This window comes from Sturnira hondurensis, unplaced genomic scaffold (assembly GCF_014824575.4).
Source record: "Sturnira hondurensis isolate 20B ecotype Veracruz unplaced genomic scaffold, ASM1482457v3 Scaffold0005220, whole genome shotgun sequence".
NCBI classification, from domain to species: domain Eukaryota; kingdom Metazoa; phylum Chordata; class Mammalia; order Chiroptera; family Phyllostomidae; genus Sturnira; species Sturnira hondurensis.
In genome coordinates, this window is record NW_028077851.1 from 7,867,806 (window position 1) to 7,885,484 (window position 17,679).

General features: G+C 44.3%; 1 protein-coding gene across 5 annotated transcripts in view; it reads right to left on the reverse strand.

The window, feature by feature from the left end:
- Positions 1-17,679, reverse strand: part of GPM6B (glycoprotein M6B) — a 144,309-nt gene that overhangs the window by 19,617 nt on the left and 107,013 nt on the right. The window contains exons 1-2 of one of the 5 annotated variants that reach the window (XM_037046325.1): positions 16,876-17,359; positions 9,790-9,909 (exon numbers count right to left, since the gene is read on the reverse strand). The exons of 1 other annotated variant lie outside the window; for it this stretch is intronic. In XM_037046325.1, coding sequence (XP_036902220.1) covers positions 9,790-9,909; positions 16,876-16,936 — 181 coding nt within the window. In that variant the 5' untranslated portion in view covers positions 16,937-17,359. Of the gene's footprint in view, positions 1-9,789; positions 9,910-16,875; positions 17,362-17,679 lie in introns of those variants that run through there. 3 more of the 5 variants (XM_037046326.1, XM_037046327.1, XM_037046330.1) reach the window with 3 other exon arrangements.

Sequence of the window (17,679 nt, forward strand, 5' to 3'; positions counted from 1 at the left end):
TGGGGAACCCCTGAGACAGCGTGAACAAAAAAACCCGACAGAGTTTAGATCAGTGGTTTTCAACTGGGGACGATTTTGCCCAGGGACAACAGGCAGTATGTAGGGAGATGTTTTCAGTCAGTGCAACTGGGAGGTACTCCTGACATGCGATGATGGGTGGGGGCCAGGGATGCTTCTGAATGCCCCGCAGTGCACAGGGCCTCATCCACCACAAAGAGTGATGGGATCCCAAATGTCGACAGTGCCACACAGGAAAAGAGCCCTGCTCTAAGGTTACAAAGTCCAATACTGGTCTGAGACACTTACGATTAAAAAAAAACAGGTATGAGAAACTTTAGTTTGTTTTAAAAAATATTATAGAGCGGAAGTTCTCAAGGTTTGCTTCCCAGGAGAATTATCTGGAGACCGTTTGAAATCCCTGATGCCCAGACTTCACCCCCAACCAATTACATGAGCATTTCAGGGCGTGGGAGTCAGGACTGAGATGTTTTGCTCTTTTAAGAACAAAGCTCCCCAGGTGACTTCAGTGGGTACCCAGGTTGAAGAACGAGTTTACCCAGCAGGGGTGGCAAACTGCAGCCCACGTGCTATACGCAGTTCTGCCTGTGGCCTGCAAACTGAGAAGGCTTTTCTGCATTTCTAAATAAAGGTAAAAAAATAAACCCCAAAGGAGAATAATATTTCATGACACATGAAAAGTATGTGAAATTCACATTTCTGTGTCCATAAATAAAGTTTTTTTGGACCACAGCCACACTCAGTCATTGACTGTGGGGCTATTTTCAAGGTAAAAAGGCAGAGTTGACTGGTTGCCACAGATATTTACCATCTGATCCTTTACAGGAAAAGCGTGCAGATAAATCCCCTGGGGAGCTCCAGAAAATGGAGATTCTTAGTTAGGCAGGTCTGAGGAGAGGACTGTGCATTTCTTACCTGCTGCCTGGGAGTGATTCCATTCTGCCTATCCACCAGCCCCAGAGTGACCCACAAGGGCAGATAACAGACTTGTCAAAGCGGGGAGGGGTCTGCGCAGCCCTGGGAAAATCCGAGACTCTTTTGGGAGGTCTGCGCGGCGCACGCTTTTTATAACAGCACTAAGATGCTACTGAATTTACTCTGTGGACAGCTGCACAGTGAAAGTGCTGATGCCTTAGCACAAATCGGGCAGTGGCAGCAATGTGTGCCAATCAGCAGTGCATGCTTCACCACCATGCGCTCACAGTAACAGAGATAAACACAAAATAGTTTCACTTAGAAGTGTCCTGGATGCAGGAAAAAATGATGAATTGAATAAATCCAAGCCCATATACATCTTTGAAAATTCCATGCAATCAGATGGGAAGGATGCAGAAAGCACTTCCACTGGGTACCGAAGCATGATGAGGTGGTTTTGAGGCGAAGGCCTTGCGTCACTGAGTTACGAGCCAAACTGGCCCCTTCATTTGTGGAACACCACTGTTGCTTGAAAAAATGGCTGATGAGCTACAGTTGTTAAGACTTGGGTATCTGGCAGAAATCTCCTCAAAAATGATCCAAGTGAGCTTATCCCTTGAAAACAATTGATGGTATCTGTTGCCAATCAATTTTGGAAAACTTGCAACTGACATATGGGAAATGCCAGCTTCCCAGTATTTACAGAGCTTCTTGATAAAATCGGTGGTGATATTAATGAATGTGACTATTTTGATCGGAAATAATGAAAGATCTGCACAACTCGGAGAGGCAATATTTTTCCAATGGATTCAATATTTTTGGATGTTGTGTGACACTGCAAAATCATTCTCGAGGACAGAGTCAAGACAGAGCAACAGATTTTGATGGAACGGAGTATCAAAAGGTCATTGGTATGGTTTCTGATTCCATATAACAAATAATCTTGTAGAAACTACCGCTTGTTGACTTTTGGCGTATTATCAGGAAGTGTTCCACAAATAGAGGAAAAGGCCTTTAAAACACTCCTCCCTTCTCCAACTACATGTCTGTGAGAGCCTGAGTTCCCTTCACATAATTTGACGAAACCAGATGTCCCAAGATGCCTTTGAATGCATGTAGAGGCAGATACAAGGACCCAGCTGTCTAATACTAAGGCAGATATTAAGGAGATTTGCAAAAATGTAAAACAGTACTACTCTCCTAACTGAAGTTTTATTTTGCTTTGGAAAATGACCCACCTTTTAAGTTCGATGTGTACAAAAGACACTAGTTATCTTTCCTAAATATTAGGTGACCATGACTCAGGGACATGGGTAGTGGGGGTAGGAACCGATGTCCTTGGTTTGGTAGGAGGGGCCAAGGAAAAGGTATACAGTGGCACCACTGTAGACAGGCCTGAACGACCCTGTGGCTAGGACAGATGGAAAAGCTTGGGGGGAGGAGAGCAGGCCCAACCTGCTGATGGGTGCCTGGGGGCAGTTCAGGGTGTGGCCACGTTTATCAAGGCCACCAGTCTTTCTGGCTCCTCTCCCGGACACTGCCCCAGGGTCCTCCATAAACTTGGCCACACCCTGAACTCCCCTCACACACTGAACTCACCCCAGGCACCCTCTCTCCTCACTGTTACCACGATGAAGCCCACAAGGCTGCTGGCTGGCTGGCTTGGTGGCCCCCACAGGAGATCTGGAGCCTTGTGGGCTTCATCGTGCTAGCAGTGAGGAGAGAGGGAAGGTCTGTGAGCAGTGAGTGACACGATCCCAGGTATGCCTTTAAGAGACTAATCTGGCACTTGGGTGTGGGCTGGATTGGAGTGGGTGCAAACTAAACTCGTCCACTGTAGGTGGTAGCAGAATGGGTCTTTTCGAGTTTTATCCAAAGTGCACAGGGCGTGCTCAGTGGAGGCTGGAAGGATGAAAATCGGACAACGCTTGGAGCTATGAAGCAGTTACCGCCACATAACATTTTATGGGAATGGCTTGGAGAGAAAAAGAGAATTTATGTGAACAAATCTTCATAAGGGTCATTCCGGAAAGTGTAAACCAATCCAGAGAGACAGAAAGCACATCAGTGGTTGGCACATCAGAGAGATGGGCGGGGGTGGGGGCGCGGGGAGGAAACTTCAGGATTGATGGGCCCCGTCACCATCTGGCTTGGGTACATACATATTTCAAAACTTACTAACTAGGCTACTTTAAATATATGAAGTTTATGCGTGTCAATCACCTAAAAAAAGTTGAAAAAAAAAAGACCTGCCTTTTAAGTTCAATGTTTACAAAAGACACTAGTAATTTGAAAAGGTTGGTGGCAGAGCGGGTGGTGGGGGGATTGATTGGTAGGGGGGCATTTGTGGGGAGGAATGGAGGCAACTGTACTAGAACAACAACTTTATATATATAAAATAAAAGGTTGTGAATCCCTTTTGGGAACTAAGGATTGGCAGCAAAAGGTAGGGGCCACATCAATCTCTGTGGCAGGGGAGCAGTGGGGGGCATATAGCCTGTGGGTGCCGAATCCACAGCCTCCCCCCCTACTTAGTGACAGGTAAGTGAATGGGGCTATTGTCACGGAGAGGAGAAGACAGTGCTCTTTGGGGACAAAGGAGGCGTTGCCACTTGGAAACATCTATGCAGCTTGTGGCAGGCACCCTTCTCAGATACCCCCGGTGACCTCACCTGCTGGGATTCACAGCCTTGTGTCCTTCGTCTCCCAGGCTGGGCTGGGTCTAGTGCCTTGCTCCCCTGATTAGGTTTCAGGAGAGTGTGGCTGCGCTCTGGATAGCTAGCATTTGCCCTTTCCCGCTGGCACACTGTCTTGCCCGCTCACTTGCTCTCTCTGATGAAGCCAACTGCCGTGTCGTGAGGGAGCTGTGGGAAAGGCCACATGGCAAAGAATCAAGGGAGGTCTGCGGCCAGCAGCTAGTGAGGAACGGAGTCCTGCCAGCAACCGCAGGGGCGAGCTGGGACGCGGATGCTTCTCTGCTTGGGCCTTCGGATGATACCCAGAGACAGAGGAGCCGAGCCCAGACCTCCAACCTACAGAAACTGAGATAATATACGCTGTTGTTACTAGCCCCCAAGTTTAAGATTAATTTGTTACGCAACAACAGATAACGAACACACTGGTGTTTGCCTACAGCTGCAGTAGGATCTTTTTGCATGTTTTAGATACACAAAGAGGCAGTAGCAATATAAAAACGGCAAGAGGGGTTTGTTTCAAATTCAATAGCACCATCTGCTAAGGATGTGGTGATCTGGCTTTGGGCAAATTGATAGTGAATATGTGTACAAGTTGCCTGAGAATTTCAAGTTTGCGTCAGCCTCCAGAAAGGTGTTTTAAACTGATATAACACTTCCGCAAAGATGTTCTCCTGGGGAACTATGTCCTTAACCAAGCTTCTGGTCTTCTATGTATATGGTAGTGGCAGCCAGACTTGAATATGTGTCTGAATCACCTGGGGAGCTTTCCTAAAATGTACTGACCCCCGAGGCCCACCCCAAAGAGGGTGGGTGGGGCCTGGGAATCTCAATGTCTACCCAGTATCCTCAGTGATTCTGATTCAGGGCATTAGAGGCCCATACTTTGAAAAGGCACTTAAAGAAATGACCCCCAATATTACATATAATAAAACACAAATAATCCTTTACATATCACAGAAAATAAAAGTTGCTGAAGTACACGGAAAGGAAAAAAATGAAAATAGCTCCATGACATCTATTTAACAGGATGTGGTCTATTATGAGAATGATTAGAGAAAGTCCTGAAAGAGCCCAGATGGGCTAAGCTTCCAGAAAGAGTCAGGGACCCTCTGGAAAAGGGCTGAGCTTTAGCCTAAAGCCTGTGGGATGTGGGCCCCCCCACAACCAACACCCCCTAGAGCAAGGATTCTGGAACCTGGAGAGAAGAAGGTGAGGCCTCATGGATGGAGAAGATGTCAGGAAACTGAGTGACTAGCAAAATTCTTAGGTGTTCCCTACCCTAAATAGACTGCATTTGCTGTATCCTGTAACAATGCATTTGCGCTAAGTTGAGCTGGCAGTTGTTTTCTGTAAAGGGCCAGAGAGGAAATATCTCTGGCTTTGCAGGGTGTATGGTTGTAATTGCCCTATTCTGTTGCTGTAGCAGGAAAGCAGCCAGCCAAGCTGCAAATGAATGGGCGTGGCTGGTTCTAATAAAACTTTATTTACAAAAACACCCAACTACGACGAAGGCTCCATAATGTACACAAAAAGATTAAGGTATTTTTCCTCCCTTGAAATACATGTCAAGTGTTTTCTGAAAAGACCTCAAACCTATGGGTTTTACAAGCTCAGGTTAGGCCTGAGTGACACTAAAGGATGTTAACAAAGCCCCGAAGCATATCCCAGGACTCGTGGCCATAGGCGTCACTCTATAAAGTGGATCAGTGAGAGAGAAGTCCCAGGCCCGACCCAGCCAGAGCCAGAGGGATAAAGGCTGAAGGTTTCACGGGACCAGTCTTCTTAGGTCACACCTGGGCAGAACCAAGAATGTGACCTGAGTCACAGCAGTGTGAACACAGGAGATATGTTTGCTTGTCCCTCCCCTGCCCCAAACCCTTCCCTCCAGGTTCTCACGCCTTTCTCCAGGTCCCTGTCCCTCCATGCTTGCTCAGGAATCCCTTCTTGGCAATGGAAATGCCAACAGGTGAGCTTCCTGCTAAGCTCTCTTCCCGTGAAACACCCCCATTGCCCCATGCTCTCCCCACACTCCCCATCGTAGCCCATACAGGAGAGGGCTCTCTGGCCTTCCAGCACCAGGGAGCTGGGGAGAGGGGGGGAATTGGTGATTGGTGAAAGGGTTGGTTTTTGTCCTTCTTACTTGTCAGAATGAATGCTTAACTACAGATTTACAAATGTAGGAATAGTCATTCTTGGCCCATTGGCATATAGCCTACATTAAGTAACCGCACCTTGAATGTCATTGGATTCTATTAAAGAACCTGGTGAGGGACGTGTAAGAATTTCTCCCAAGTTCCTATCAACTACTTTCTCCTTGCCCTCTCTTTGCCACAAGGAAACAGACCTCTCCCACTTGCACTGCTCCTCCCCATCTCCTTCACCAAGATTTTAAACAAAGGAGTGAGAGAAGGCATGCTTTCAGACAAGTAGATAAGAGAATGCAAGGTCACTGTGTTTCCAGCTAACAAAGGTCACTGTCCGTGCATTACTGACTGCCAGTTCTTGTGCATGCCTGTCCACAGGCAGAGGGGGGAAGCAGAATGAATACCTTCAGCAACTCTCTGTTTTCCCCAAAACCAGAGGGGCCAAGATTTCAAGGGTGAATTCACTTCGGTTCCTTCCTGTCTTGTCCCTGCTCCTGGACCTTTCTCTAAATTAGTCCTCCTCAAAGTTTAATGTGGACAGGACCATTGGGGAATCTTGTTAAAATGCATATTCTGACTCTGCAGGTCTGGGGGAGAGCTCGAGACCCTGCCTCTGCAATAAGATTCTATGTGATGCCAATTCTGCTGGTCCACAGGCTACACTTGGAACAGAGGATTTACATTCTCGTGTACGATAGCCTGCAGCCTGTGGAACACAATCTACAGTAGCTCAAAGTCTTTCCTACATGGCAAGCACAATAGGCCATTGAATGCAGGTGTGGCATTGACTATTCCTTCTTTCACTGATGCCACCATCTCAGACCGCCATCTCAGGCCTGGTCCCCTAGGGCGGCATGTGGCCATCCATCCTTGGATTTCCTGTAGGCCTAGAGAAGGTGTGGAAAAAAAAAAGAAAGAAAAAGAAAAAAAGCAGCAGATGGTGACGGATTAACTATCCAAGTCCTAAGAACATAATTCTGTGGGAAACTTACACCACAGAAGTCAAACCTGGAAAGATCAAGGGAAAGCACACTGGAGTTAGTGGACTTTTCCGGTGGGGACTAAGGACATTGAGGGGGTGGGGAGAGACGGTCTTGAGCATAATAACTGGACAGGCAGGAGAGGCATTTTCCTTTGGCAAAGATCTCCCAGTCAGCTAGTATCACAAAACCTCTTTCCCCTGCCTGCACTAAAAAGAAACTGAGAACTCTGCATAAAAAAAAAAGACACAAGAGCCATATGGAATTCTCTATTTTTTCTCTCACACCATCTGGTTTGGAATCTAAGTACAGAGTGGCAACTGCATTGATTTAGAAGCCAAGAGAATCTCCAAGCAACAGGGAAGGCGAGAATGTGGCTGCGTTTGGACCCCTCACTCCAGGGCCTGCGCTGTATTCTTTACACGGTCCTACCTGCAAGGTCTCTGCGCTCACTCCAGGCGCAAATGGCCCTGATTTCAGTCATTGCACAGAAAGAGTGAAAACTACGTGCAGCTTAGAGATCCCTTCAGGATCTGGGGAGATGATTCTATGAGTCAGGCTCAGTGATTTTGCTTCTCCCCCTCAGACAACAACCTGCTTGTCCATGGGACACTCACATGAAATATCACCAGCACCGCGGTACTATTAGAGCTCTACGGTTTGTCACCATACAGTTCCAGAAGTCTAAAAACTAAGGATTGTTTATCCATTTATCGGCGTATTTCATCTGGTAATGAAACGCATTCTGATGTAAACTTATTTGGTGTCAGAACCCCATCTGAATGGACAAGAGGCTGTTTTCAGGCTTTCCTGCCCCTAACGAGGGCTCTCCGCAAAGATTAACGTGTTGGATTTGCGGGAGCGCACAAACCCATGCTGGGGACGTCATGTAGCACACGGTGTACGTGCCATGTTACTTTTCAAACACCCAAACTCTTCTGAATTCTAGAACAAATCTGGCCCCAAAGGTTTCAGAAGAGAAATTGGAGCTTTGCATTTTTCTCCTCAGCCGCCGCTGCTGCTTAGACCGCCCACGCTCCAGTGTTTGGTTGTAGGGTCAAAAGCACGCTTTTTTCCAACGCTCTTCCAGGGAACTGCTCAACCGGTGGACAAAACTCACCAAGAGCAATTGCTAGGGGACTTACCCCTAATAAGATATTGATGTTTACTCTTTTTCACTCAGTCCAAGAAAGATTTTTTTTAAGTTTTTTTCTTGATTTCCAACTAGCCTGGTGTCTTTCTAACACATTCTTAAAATTGAAGACTGTTGTGTCAAGAGTAGTTTGTGTTAACTCGGGGACCTTCTTCTTCTTAATAAATACCCTTGTCCCTCATTCTGAGTTACTGAACTGCACAAGTAATGGTGCTTTTTTTTTGGGGGGGGGATGCTTTTTAAAAACAGCTTTGATGAGATAGCTTACATTAAAAATTCACCTGTTTTTAAGTGTACAGTCAAGGGTTTTGAGTAAATGTTCCGAGTTCTGTGACTGTCAGCACAATCTGGTTTTAAAACATTTCCATCATTCAAAAAAAATATCCCTTGTACCTCTTAGCAGTCACTCCCCATCTCTCCAGACACTTGCAAATACAACTCTACTTTCCATCTCTAAAGATTTGTCAGTTCTAGAAATTTCATACCAATGCAGTATTTGGTTTCTTGTGACTGACTTCTTTTATTTAGCATAATGTTTTCAAGATTCATCCATGTTGTAGCATGTCAGTAATTTGTTCCTTTTAATTGCTGGAGAGTATTCATCCATCATATGAATACGTCATGTCTCATGGCAATTTTTAAGAAAAAAATCAAGATTCTAGAACCCTCCATTCTTTAAAGGACCTCTGAAGACAAACGTATGATACTGCTCCTTGCTCACCCTTTCTAACCAGCATTGTTCAGGTACACACAGAGCCAGCATCTCATAGCCCTACGTTGAATGGAGGAATGCAGAACTCCAGATGTAGAACTAAATCCCAAGTCAGATAATTCACCTGAAGCTACAATTTAGGTTTTAAAATACGAGTAAAATTAAAAAGTTATACTTAATCAATTACAGGTGTTGTGACTTTTGTCATTTGTAATTCAACAGGTGTGTTTCATTGGACCTCAGGTTTGTCATTTCTAGAGTTGTAGCTTCTGCGTGGTCATTTCAGAGATATTCCTGAAAGCGTAAGAAACTATTTGGGAAACATGGTGCTAAGGGCTCATGCAAAATTGTAGCAAAACTTTAAACCTATTGTGCTTATTTGACCCACCACCATCCCCTTAGAGCCACATCTTAGGTAACTTGAGAACATTGAATTGTACTTAACTGAGCTGAATATGAAGGCACGTGCAGACTTTGGAAATGTGGTGGGTGGCTGTACATGTTACTCAGTATTCTCCCCTTCTGAGTCCCCCAGGTAACTGATGCACATTTTTCCCAGGCCCAGCACCTAGTGGTTCTTAGAGACCAGTGTTCTCATGAGCAAGGAAACCAGATACAGACCTAATGGACCTTACCTGATGGGATTGGGTACCATTATCCCGTTCCCATTTCCTGAGCCTTGACTTTCCCATCTCAAAGGTAATGACTGATGTTAAATCAGAGTGGTGCAAACCAGTGGGACCAGCATGAAATTTGGGGACACTCACAGTACTCAGAGCCAAGGCTCCTCAAGTGTCCTAGCCTAGTTCTTGGTCCCAAGGTGCACATGGGTGACACCCTCCCTCATGCCATTATCAGTTCAGACACTAGAAATTTTGTGGTTAACCCAAAGGTGTAGCTCATTGTATACTCCTCCCTCGGAGAAGAAGAGGTGAGGGTGAGGGAAGGGAGAGGAGGGAGAAGAAAAAGGCGAAGGATGGGGTGGAATGGAGAAGAGAGAAAAAGAAAGATGATTCAAAAATTGTCGAAGGGCCAATTCCACCCACACCCCTGTGAAAAATGAAGGCATCAAGCAAAACATAAAATATCACCAATCTGAAAGAACCATTATAAATAATATTAATGATAACAGTTGACTTGCTATTAGAATTCACCCCGAGGCTGTATTTACCTGGACTGCTCAAGGGGCTAGCCCTGTCCCCCAGGGTTGGCACGGGATGGTACTGGTGGTTCTTTGAGCCTGGGTACATCCAGTGGTACCTGCCAATTTCCATTTCAGCTCTGCTGTTCACTGCCAATTTCAGGTGGCAAAGAGTCAGTGTCTCTATCTCCAGCAAAGATTCCATATCAGCATCTTTAGTTATTCTTTTACCATATAGTTCAAGGAAAGGGGGAGTTTAAAAATATGAGATTGGAATGAAATCTTTCAGTACCATCTTATTAACTAAGCATGATAAATTAAGAGTGTTGGAATCTGCTCCTTCGTTTTCCAGTTCCAGTTGACAAAAATCACCCAAATCATCTTTTCTTTCTTTATTTTATCCATCTCCCGCATCCCACCCCTTTGAATGCTCATCTTGAGCAGATAGAATTTATAGTGACTATTGCAGCTGCACAAGCAAAGGTGACTACAGGCTCACTCTCCATTACGGTACTCAGTCCTAGCCTTGAAAATCTGGCAAGGAAGCCCACGGTCTGCTGAAACTTGGTTGACATTTGTGTCCTCCGACTGACATCTGCAGTCCTCTCTGTCACCTCATCTTAAACTCAGTGCTTCAGAGCCTAGAAAGTGGAGTTGAAATGCCCACTGGGGCTGGTGGAAGAACAAGAAGGTCCATTGGCCTCATTCCCAATTTCCTTTTGCTAAAGTGGCTGTGACCCCTTCATATTGACCTCAAGCAAGAGGATTCCATGAAGCTCTATCACTTTTGATCTGAAACATGGCATCCTCCTTTTAAAAAAATTTCTCTCTCGGTGCCCGACACTCAGTAGGTGCCCCCCAAATGTGTGCTGAATAAATATTTGGTTGAATGTAAAGGAGCTCCCTGCAGCCCTCCTGGACCAAGAAATGGACCCCTGGGTCTCCCTGCGCACCAGCCTCACCTGGGCCAGGCAGTTCAGACACTCTCTGCATAGGATCCATGTATTATTCCCTGTCCTTGCCTCCTCACAGGATGGGGAAGTCTGCAGATATTCGGGCAATGAGGCACAGGCTGCTAGGCAATGACAATGAAAACCACGAACTGCCCAACACTAATGTGTTTTCTGGGAACAACATGGCAGCCAGGCCTGAGATGCTTAATTCAGCATAAAAATACTACTACCCCAGCGGATGTGGAGGTGGGAGCGGGAAGTAGATGGAGGTTTTCCAATACTTCTGGGAAGGCCTTTTTATGACAGTAAGTCTTAATGTATGAAAGGAAAGAAAATCATGTCTATTTCATGTGTTTGAGCTCAACTTAAATAAAGATGTTAAATATAAAATTATTTACCAAAAGCACACTATGCATTTTGTTTAAAGGACAGAGTCCCAACACTTAGAAGCGAGTCATGTGATTGGAGGGAGAAGCCTCAGCTTGAATGGTATAGTGCATGTCAATTCGGGGCAACTAGCAAGAAATGGGGGAGTGTGCACATCCAGGATCCTGCCTTGGAGAGCGAAGACTGCAGCCGCCCTCTTGAGAGAGTACAAGAGGGAGACGGGCAGGAGACCCATCTATATTCTTGCAGAAGCACGACAGACTGTGGCATCTGAGGTACCATTCACAACTGGGGCTGAGGTGAGTGGTGGTGGCTGGTGGCCACAGATCGAACTGTGGTCAGTTATCACCCCGGGTGGGTATGAAACGAACAATGGGAAATTAAGGGAAAAACCAAATGAAACAATGCCTTGTACACATTTTTCTTTTCATTTTCTTAGTTAATGTGATTTAGTGACAAGGCTGAATAACTGAGCTGCTGACTGCCAAACTTTCTAGCATGTAGGCAGTTATCACTGGGAGCAACTGACAGACAAAGACTGAGCCACAGTCAGGAAGACCACAGTCCCTGGGTGAGGTCTCTGAAAGCTCTATCTATCATCCTTCACTGGTATTTATGTATTTTCCCTTTTTTCCAGCCTTCATGTTTAGCTATTATTCAAAACATGAAAGGAAAGCTAGAAACACACTGTAGACTCTAGCAGAGGTCATGAATGATGGAAAACAGAGACTGCGTGGCTTACAAAGCCCCAAATATTGACTCTTTGTCCCTTTATAGGTGAGGTGTGCTGATCCTTGATTTGCATATAGCTATTCAGGCTGGAATATGTAGAGAAGTTAATGCAATTAATCAAATCAGCCAACAAAATAGGAAATTATTTTCTCTTATTATAGGTTCTCCGAAGAGAAATATCACTGGGCTGGCTAAGGATCAAAATTCTCTCTGGCATTGTTGTCTGCTATTAATTGCCACCTGTCAGCAAAATTCTAGGCAAAACCAAGATTAAACTACACATAATGCCCCCTAAAATGAGTGAGCATCCTTCTGTTCCTATGACATGAGCTGAGAGGACATAGGAAGGATGATGATTCAGAAGAGGACATTATTAAGTGACTCAGTGAATAAATGAATGAAGGAGCACCGAGGTATATTTGTGAGCTAGAATTGTAGCCTCCCTCTCTTCAAAGCCCGTGTGTGTCACCTTCTTCCTCTGTCCCACAGCCATCCTGTTCCTGGCCAGACCTGTACATCCATCTCTCATGGGTGTACATTTGGTTCCAAGGAGAGAAAAGCAAGAGAGTGTCTTTGGAATCATCCAATTCATCACCAGTTCCAGTGAGGGGAAATCCGTCATGACGGCAACTGGGTATTTCACATACTCTCAGAAACATCAAGGCTAGTAAGTCAGGTTGTTGAGACTATTCGGGGTGTCCAACCTGCAGCCCGTGGGCCACATGCAGCCTGGGATGGCTGTGAATGTGGCCCAACACAAAATTGTAAATGTACTTAAAACCCTTTTTTTTTTTTTGCTCATCAGTTTTCCTTAGTGTTGGTGTATTTAATGTGTGGCCCAAGACAACTCTTCTTTCAGTGTAGCCCAGGACACCAAAAAGTTGGACACCCACACATTGACCTTTACTTCCAAATAACAGAGTAGTATAATTTTAACGTTACAATTTGAATGCAAGATTTCCACTCACTTTCAAGGTAGGCAAATGTAAATTTCCAGAACTGGGTCAGAATTCTTTGTCTAATGAAATAGCAAGAGCAAGTCTTGAAAAGTATGCTAATGGAAACAATAATATAAAAGTAAGAGATATACCAAATGGCTCATTGCGATCTCCTCCACACTTGAGTTTTCTAAAAAAAGTAAAATAGAAGCGAGCTGTATCATACCTACCACATATGTCCAGCACCATCTGGCCGGCAACGCTTTTCGCTACAGCCTATCCCCCAGACACCCTCTCTTCAAATGTCCTCCTGGGCAGATTCTTATAGGGAAAAACTGCATCTAAAACATCCTCTGTACCATATGCATATAATCAAGTTAGAAAGCATCAATAAAAATCTCAAAATCAAATAATTCAAAGATCACCAGAAATAGTGTGACATGTTAAATGTGTCACTCTGGGTTTTTAACACACATGTCATCTATTCTAGAGCAGTGATTTTCTTCCTAAACAAAAATGAGGGTCCAAAAGTGCACACACATTTTGCAGAAACAGAACCCCAAACCAAAACCAAAACCTAACCATGTTAGAAATGATATGTATTTGATTAAAAGGTTTAAATGGATGTGTCAATTTTTTAATCAAGTCAAAAATTTGAATTCATTTCTGACTTTGGCTAAGTCCTGTAATTTATTTGAAATTACACATTATTTCCAATTTAGTATATTCTTTTTCCTATGTGGTTAGGAACTTAATTTGGTGCCTAGATTCTGGAATTTATTTTAGCAACGAGTCACAGGAGCTCAACTAGCCTGACGATAATTGCTTCAGTAGATTCCAGTTTTCTACATGTAATAAAAATAATTTTCATCACGGATACTTAGATTTGTTCACACAGTAGAGCAACTGACTCAATTGTTTTTCTTCCCCATGATTCTGTACTCCCAGCAATTCCAAATGCATTGACTTTCACAAATGAATTGACATCAAGTAATAATTCACAGAAATAAATAGAAACTACCTAACTCCATTCTTTACTATTAAGTTTCATTATCTATTTTATTTGATTCTAATTCATTTCCTCCACTTATTCCATTTCAGTGAATCTGCTTACTCAGTCCTCACATTTTTGATTTAATTTAATGCTTCCAATTTAAAAGCTGTCATTTGTAATAATCTGGCATTTCTTACATCTGTCTGAGAAAAACTGCTTGCTTTCCTTAAAAATTCCTGAGTAACTACTAAATGCTTCCTGTAAATTTTGATCCTTCAGTAGTCTGTGGCAAAAGCTAGGAAACTGTTTCAAAAACACATTTGCTTTCTTTTTTTAAAGGACTTGGAGTATTTTTTAAAAAATAGGAACAAAGTCATTCTGATTTAAAGAAACGGCTCTCTTTGTCCTGCCCAAACTCCCGGGAACTGGCATCGACTAGAAAAGTTGAGGTCGATTTATAAAGCCAAATTTAATTTACATTCTTAATAAACACTGTAATAATTATCCAAAGCCATTAATCCAGAAGCTTCTGGGTACTAGCCATTAGGCAATAATACTCCAAATGAGGAGACCGATATCTCCTGTAGTGCTAACTATTAAAAACAAAGGAAGGGACAGAGGACAAAAAATACATGTGCATAAAAACCGATGGGAAGTGACAAAACACACGGGGTTAAACTTGGTAAATTCAACCCCTTGCTGAAAGGTTTAAAAGAAAAAAAAAAAAAAGAACAGCTCCACCTGCTCAAGAATTATGTAATGAATGCTCTAATTACCTCCATTTTTAAAATGTTAATTTAAATGAGCTAAACAGATATTTTTTTAATTGAAACTGAAATCAGAAGGAAGACTGGCACGGCAGACATGCACACACATGTGTTGTTCTCGTTTAATGCCTTGAAGGACGGTGGGCGAGCGAACTGAGGGCACGACAAAGAGGATACCTGTGTGAGTTCCGCCTTGTGCCGTTATGAACTTGTTAGTCTGAATGAGGAAGATTGGGAGAGAGGCCGCCCTGCAGACCAGCGTTTATGGCAGGTGGTTTACATAGTGATCCTAACCCCTGAGGCTGCAGTGAAAATACACTCCCTGGACTGTATTCCTACTGTAGCAAGTGCCACAATGTGACCAAAGCTTGTGTTAACATGGCACTTTGGAATTCCTTAACATAGAGTTAGTGTTTATCAGTTGTACTAATTTTTAAAGTTCCTCCAGGAATTATCTTTGGCTTCTAATTTTGTCTCCAAAAGCATCGCTAACGAGTTTTCATATATGGATGGTCAATGGATGTCATGGCAGCCTGTGGATTTGATATTAAACAATATTTATTTGACATAAAATAATAACGGGCTGTAAGACTCAATGATGACGAGCCACAATTGTGTGGTAAGGATTTCATATTGGTTCTATGTCCCTTGCTCGCTTTTGGAGAGAAGAACGAAAGGTATGTTTTTGCGGAGACCAAAATGGTTTTATCTGCCACTGGCAGACACCATATTAATAAAAAGTGTGCACTAAACAGTCATCTGGTTTAGGAAAAACCTCTTATCAACTGGGGTAGGCTACTTCACAACAGTGCAATATCACTTCATTACATCCCCGAACTTTGCCTCTGTTCATTATGAAAATGAACCTTTAAACTGTCATCTCGGTTCCTCAGCTTTGTAAATTCTGTTACCACTATTGCTTGCTCATGCACATTTAAAATATATACATAGAAGAAAAGGCAGAGTTGTTTGGGGGCTTTGGGGTGTTTTTATTTGGTGGAGGGGCCAGTAGGTTTGATGCAGGGGTTGAACTGATTTTAAAATCGAAGGGCCGTGTACTTAATGCCACTGAGGTATTATACAGTTAACTGGTTTTAGTGGCAATTTTTAGGTATGTATATTTCATCATAAGTTGAAACTAACTAATTTAAAACATAAAATTGCCCTGTTTAGGATACAATGTTACTAAAGTATTGTGTACAGAAGAAATCTCATGTAAAAACAAGCAGTTCCTCACCCCCAGGGTGCGGTTAAGTTGAAAACATGAAATTGCTGTTTTGTCAAGTAAAATGGTTCTCGCTATCAGCAATTTCACACTCCAACCTACACATTCATAAGTCAAACTTCCATCCTGGACAAGTACCACTGTTTAGTGGCTGTCCGTGGACGCAGGGCCGTGGGAAAGAATGACCCTCCTTCGCACGGTGGCTTTTGATATTGGAGCCAGTGCGGTTAGAGCATCCGGTCCTGTTCTTCTCTGACAGCCTCTCCCTTTGGGGGAGGGAGATCCATTATCACGCCGAGAGATGCCCTTTCCCAGAAGCAGCCCAGCTGATTCTGTGGGTAGCAAACTTTCCATCAGTTGTGATCTCGGAAAAGATTAATTTTAGCTTCTATATTCGGCCACATTCTTACCACAAAATCTTTCTACAGAAAGCATCTATATGTCAACATTGTGACATATTCTAAGATTCCCTTTCAGGAACAGGACCTTTAGCACCCCCCTCAGCCCCCAAATCTCCAAATCATAAAGAGCAGAAGACCACCCTCCCACCCAATTTCATCAGCAACAGGCAACAGAGCTGACACCCCCCTCTCTCTCTCAAGCTCCAACTTCAACGGCTAGGACATGCCCTAGCCAGGGCCTGATACACAGACAGAGCAATCGTATGCAGTCAGAGAATGAGAGAATGCCCAAACTGCTACAGCAGGAGTGGAAACCGAAGCGTAATTAACATGCATGCCCCTCTGGTTCCTCGGCATGAGCAGCAAACAATGCATCCCGTGTCCCTAGACTAGAACATGCAGAACAGAGAATCAAAGTGATGCCATTCCATTAATTAAAAAAAGACAGTTTCCCCCAATCCAGCTCCTCAAGGTGACAAGCTGCGGACGCTGTTCTAGGAGACAGCCTGTTCTGTAGGAAGACTGGGAACAGGAATGGGTTGCAGAAAGACTGTTCTATGAATTTAACATCAGGCTACAGGAAAAATAACACCCTGAAAGCAAGACCGTGCCATAGGGATTACTTTTGAGCTATTTTACAAGAGACACAAAACCGGGCCACCCCTTTTTAAGCACCCCCAATGAAAAGCTTTAAACAGGCTATTGTCAGCACTGGGTACCTTTTCTCTCTTGGCTTTGTTCAGTATTTTCCTCGGCTGCAGTTTCCATGGCTGGCTTCATACCATCCACCAAAAATGCTTTTCCCCGCTCCCCCCAACACACACTTTTCCCCTCCTCTTCCTTTTCTTTGGACTCCCCTCCGTCTCTTATTTACACTCGTGTGATTGAGAGGTTCTGTTCTTCACTACAGTAGATTACAGTCCCTTCCAAGATGCAAAAGTCTCGTCAGCGTCAATTCCCCTCTGCCTACTGGTCCATAAAGACAGCTGCCAAGGAGCAGGCAACCATACGTCACCGAGGATCCCAGTTAGAAAACAGCCTTTCTCTGTCCGATTGTGCCTCCAATCTCAATGCGGCTCAGCTCGGAGGGGGACGGACCCGCTCCCCACCGGGGCCCCTTCCTCCCTGCTCTCCAACACCCGCTCTGCGCGCCCTTCTTTCTCCTTGCCAACTGCGCCCAATGAATGCTAATTAATTCTCCCAGGAGAGAAGAGATTGGTGACATCAGAGGAGGGCTTGCTGAGAAGAAAAGCGCCCCCTCCCACCACGTGACTCAGCCGGCCAGCCGGCCACAAAGTGTGTGCTCTCAGGAGAAAGCATGTCTTCTGTAAGCAAACCCTTTCTTTTCCGGGGGACCCTTTAAGAGGCATCACAACTGGATGTATCTCATTTACCACCACCCCCCACCCGACCCTGGCAGAGTATAGTTACAGGATTGGCCAGGGTCCCTATTTTATTTGCTTCCTTTCAAATTTGTCTTTCACACAGTCTCTAAGCAGATAGACTCATGCAAATATCTATAA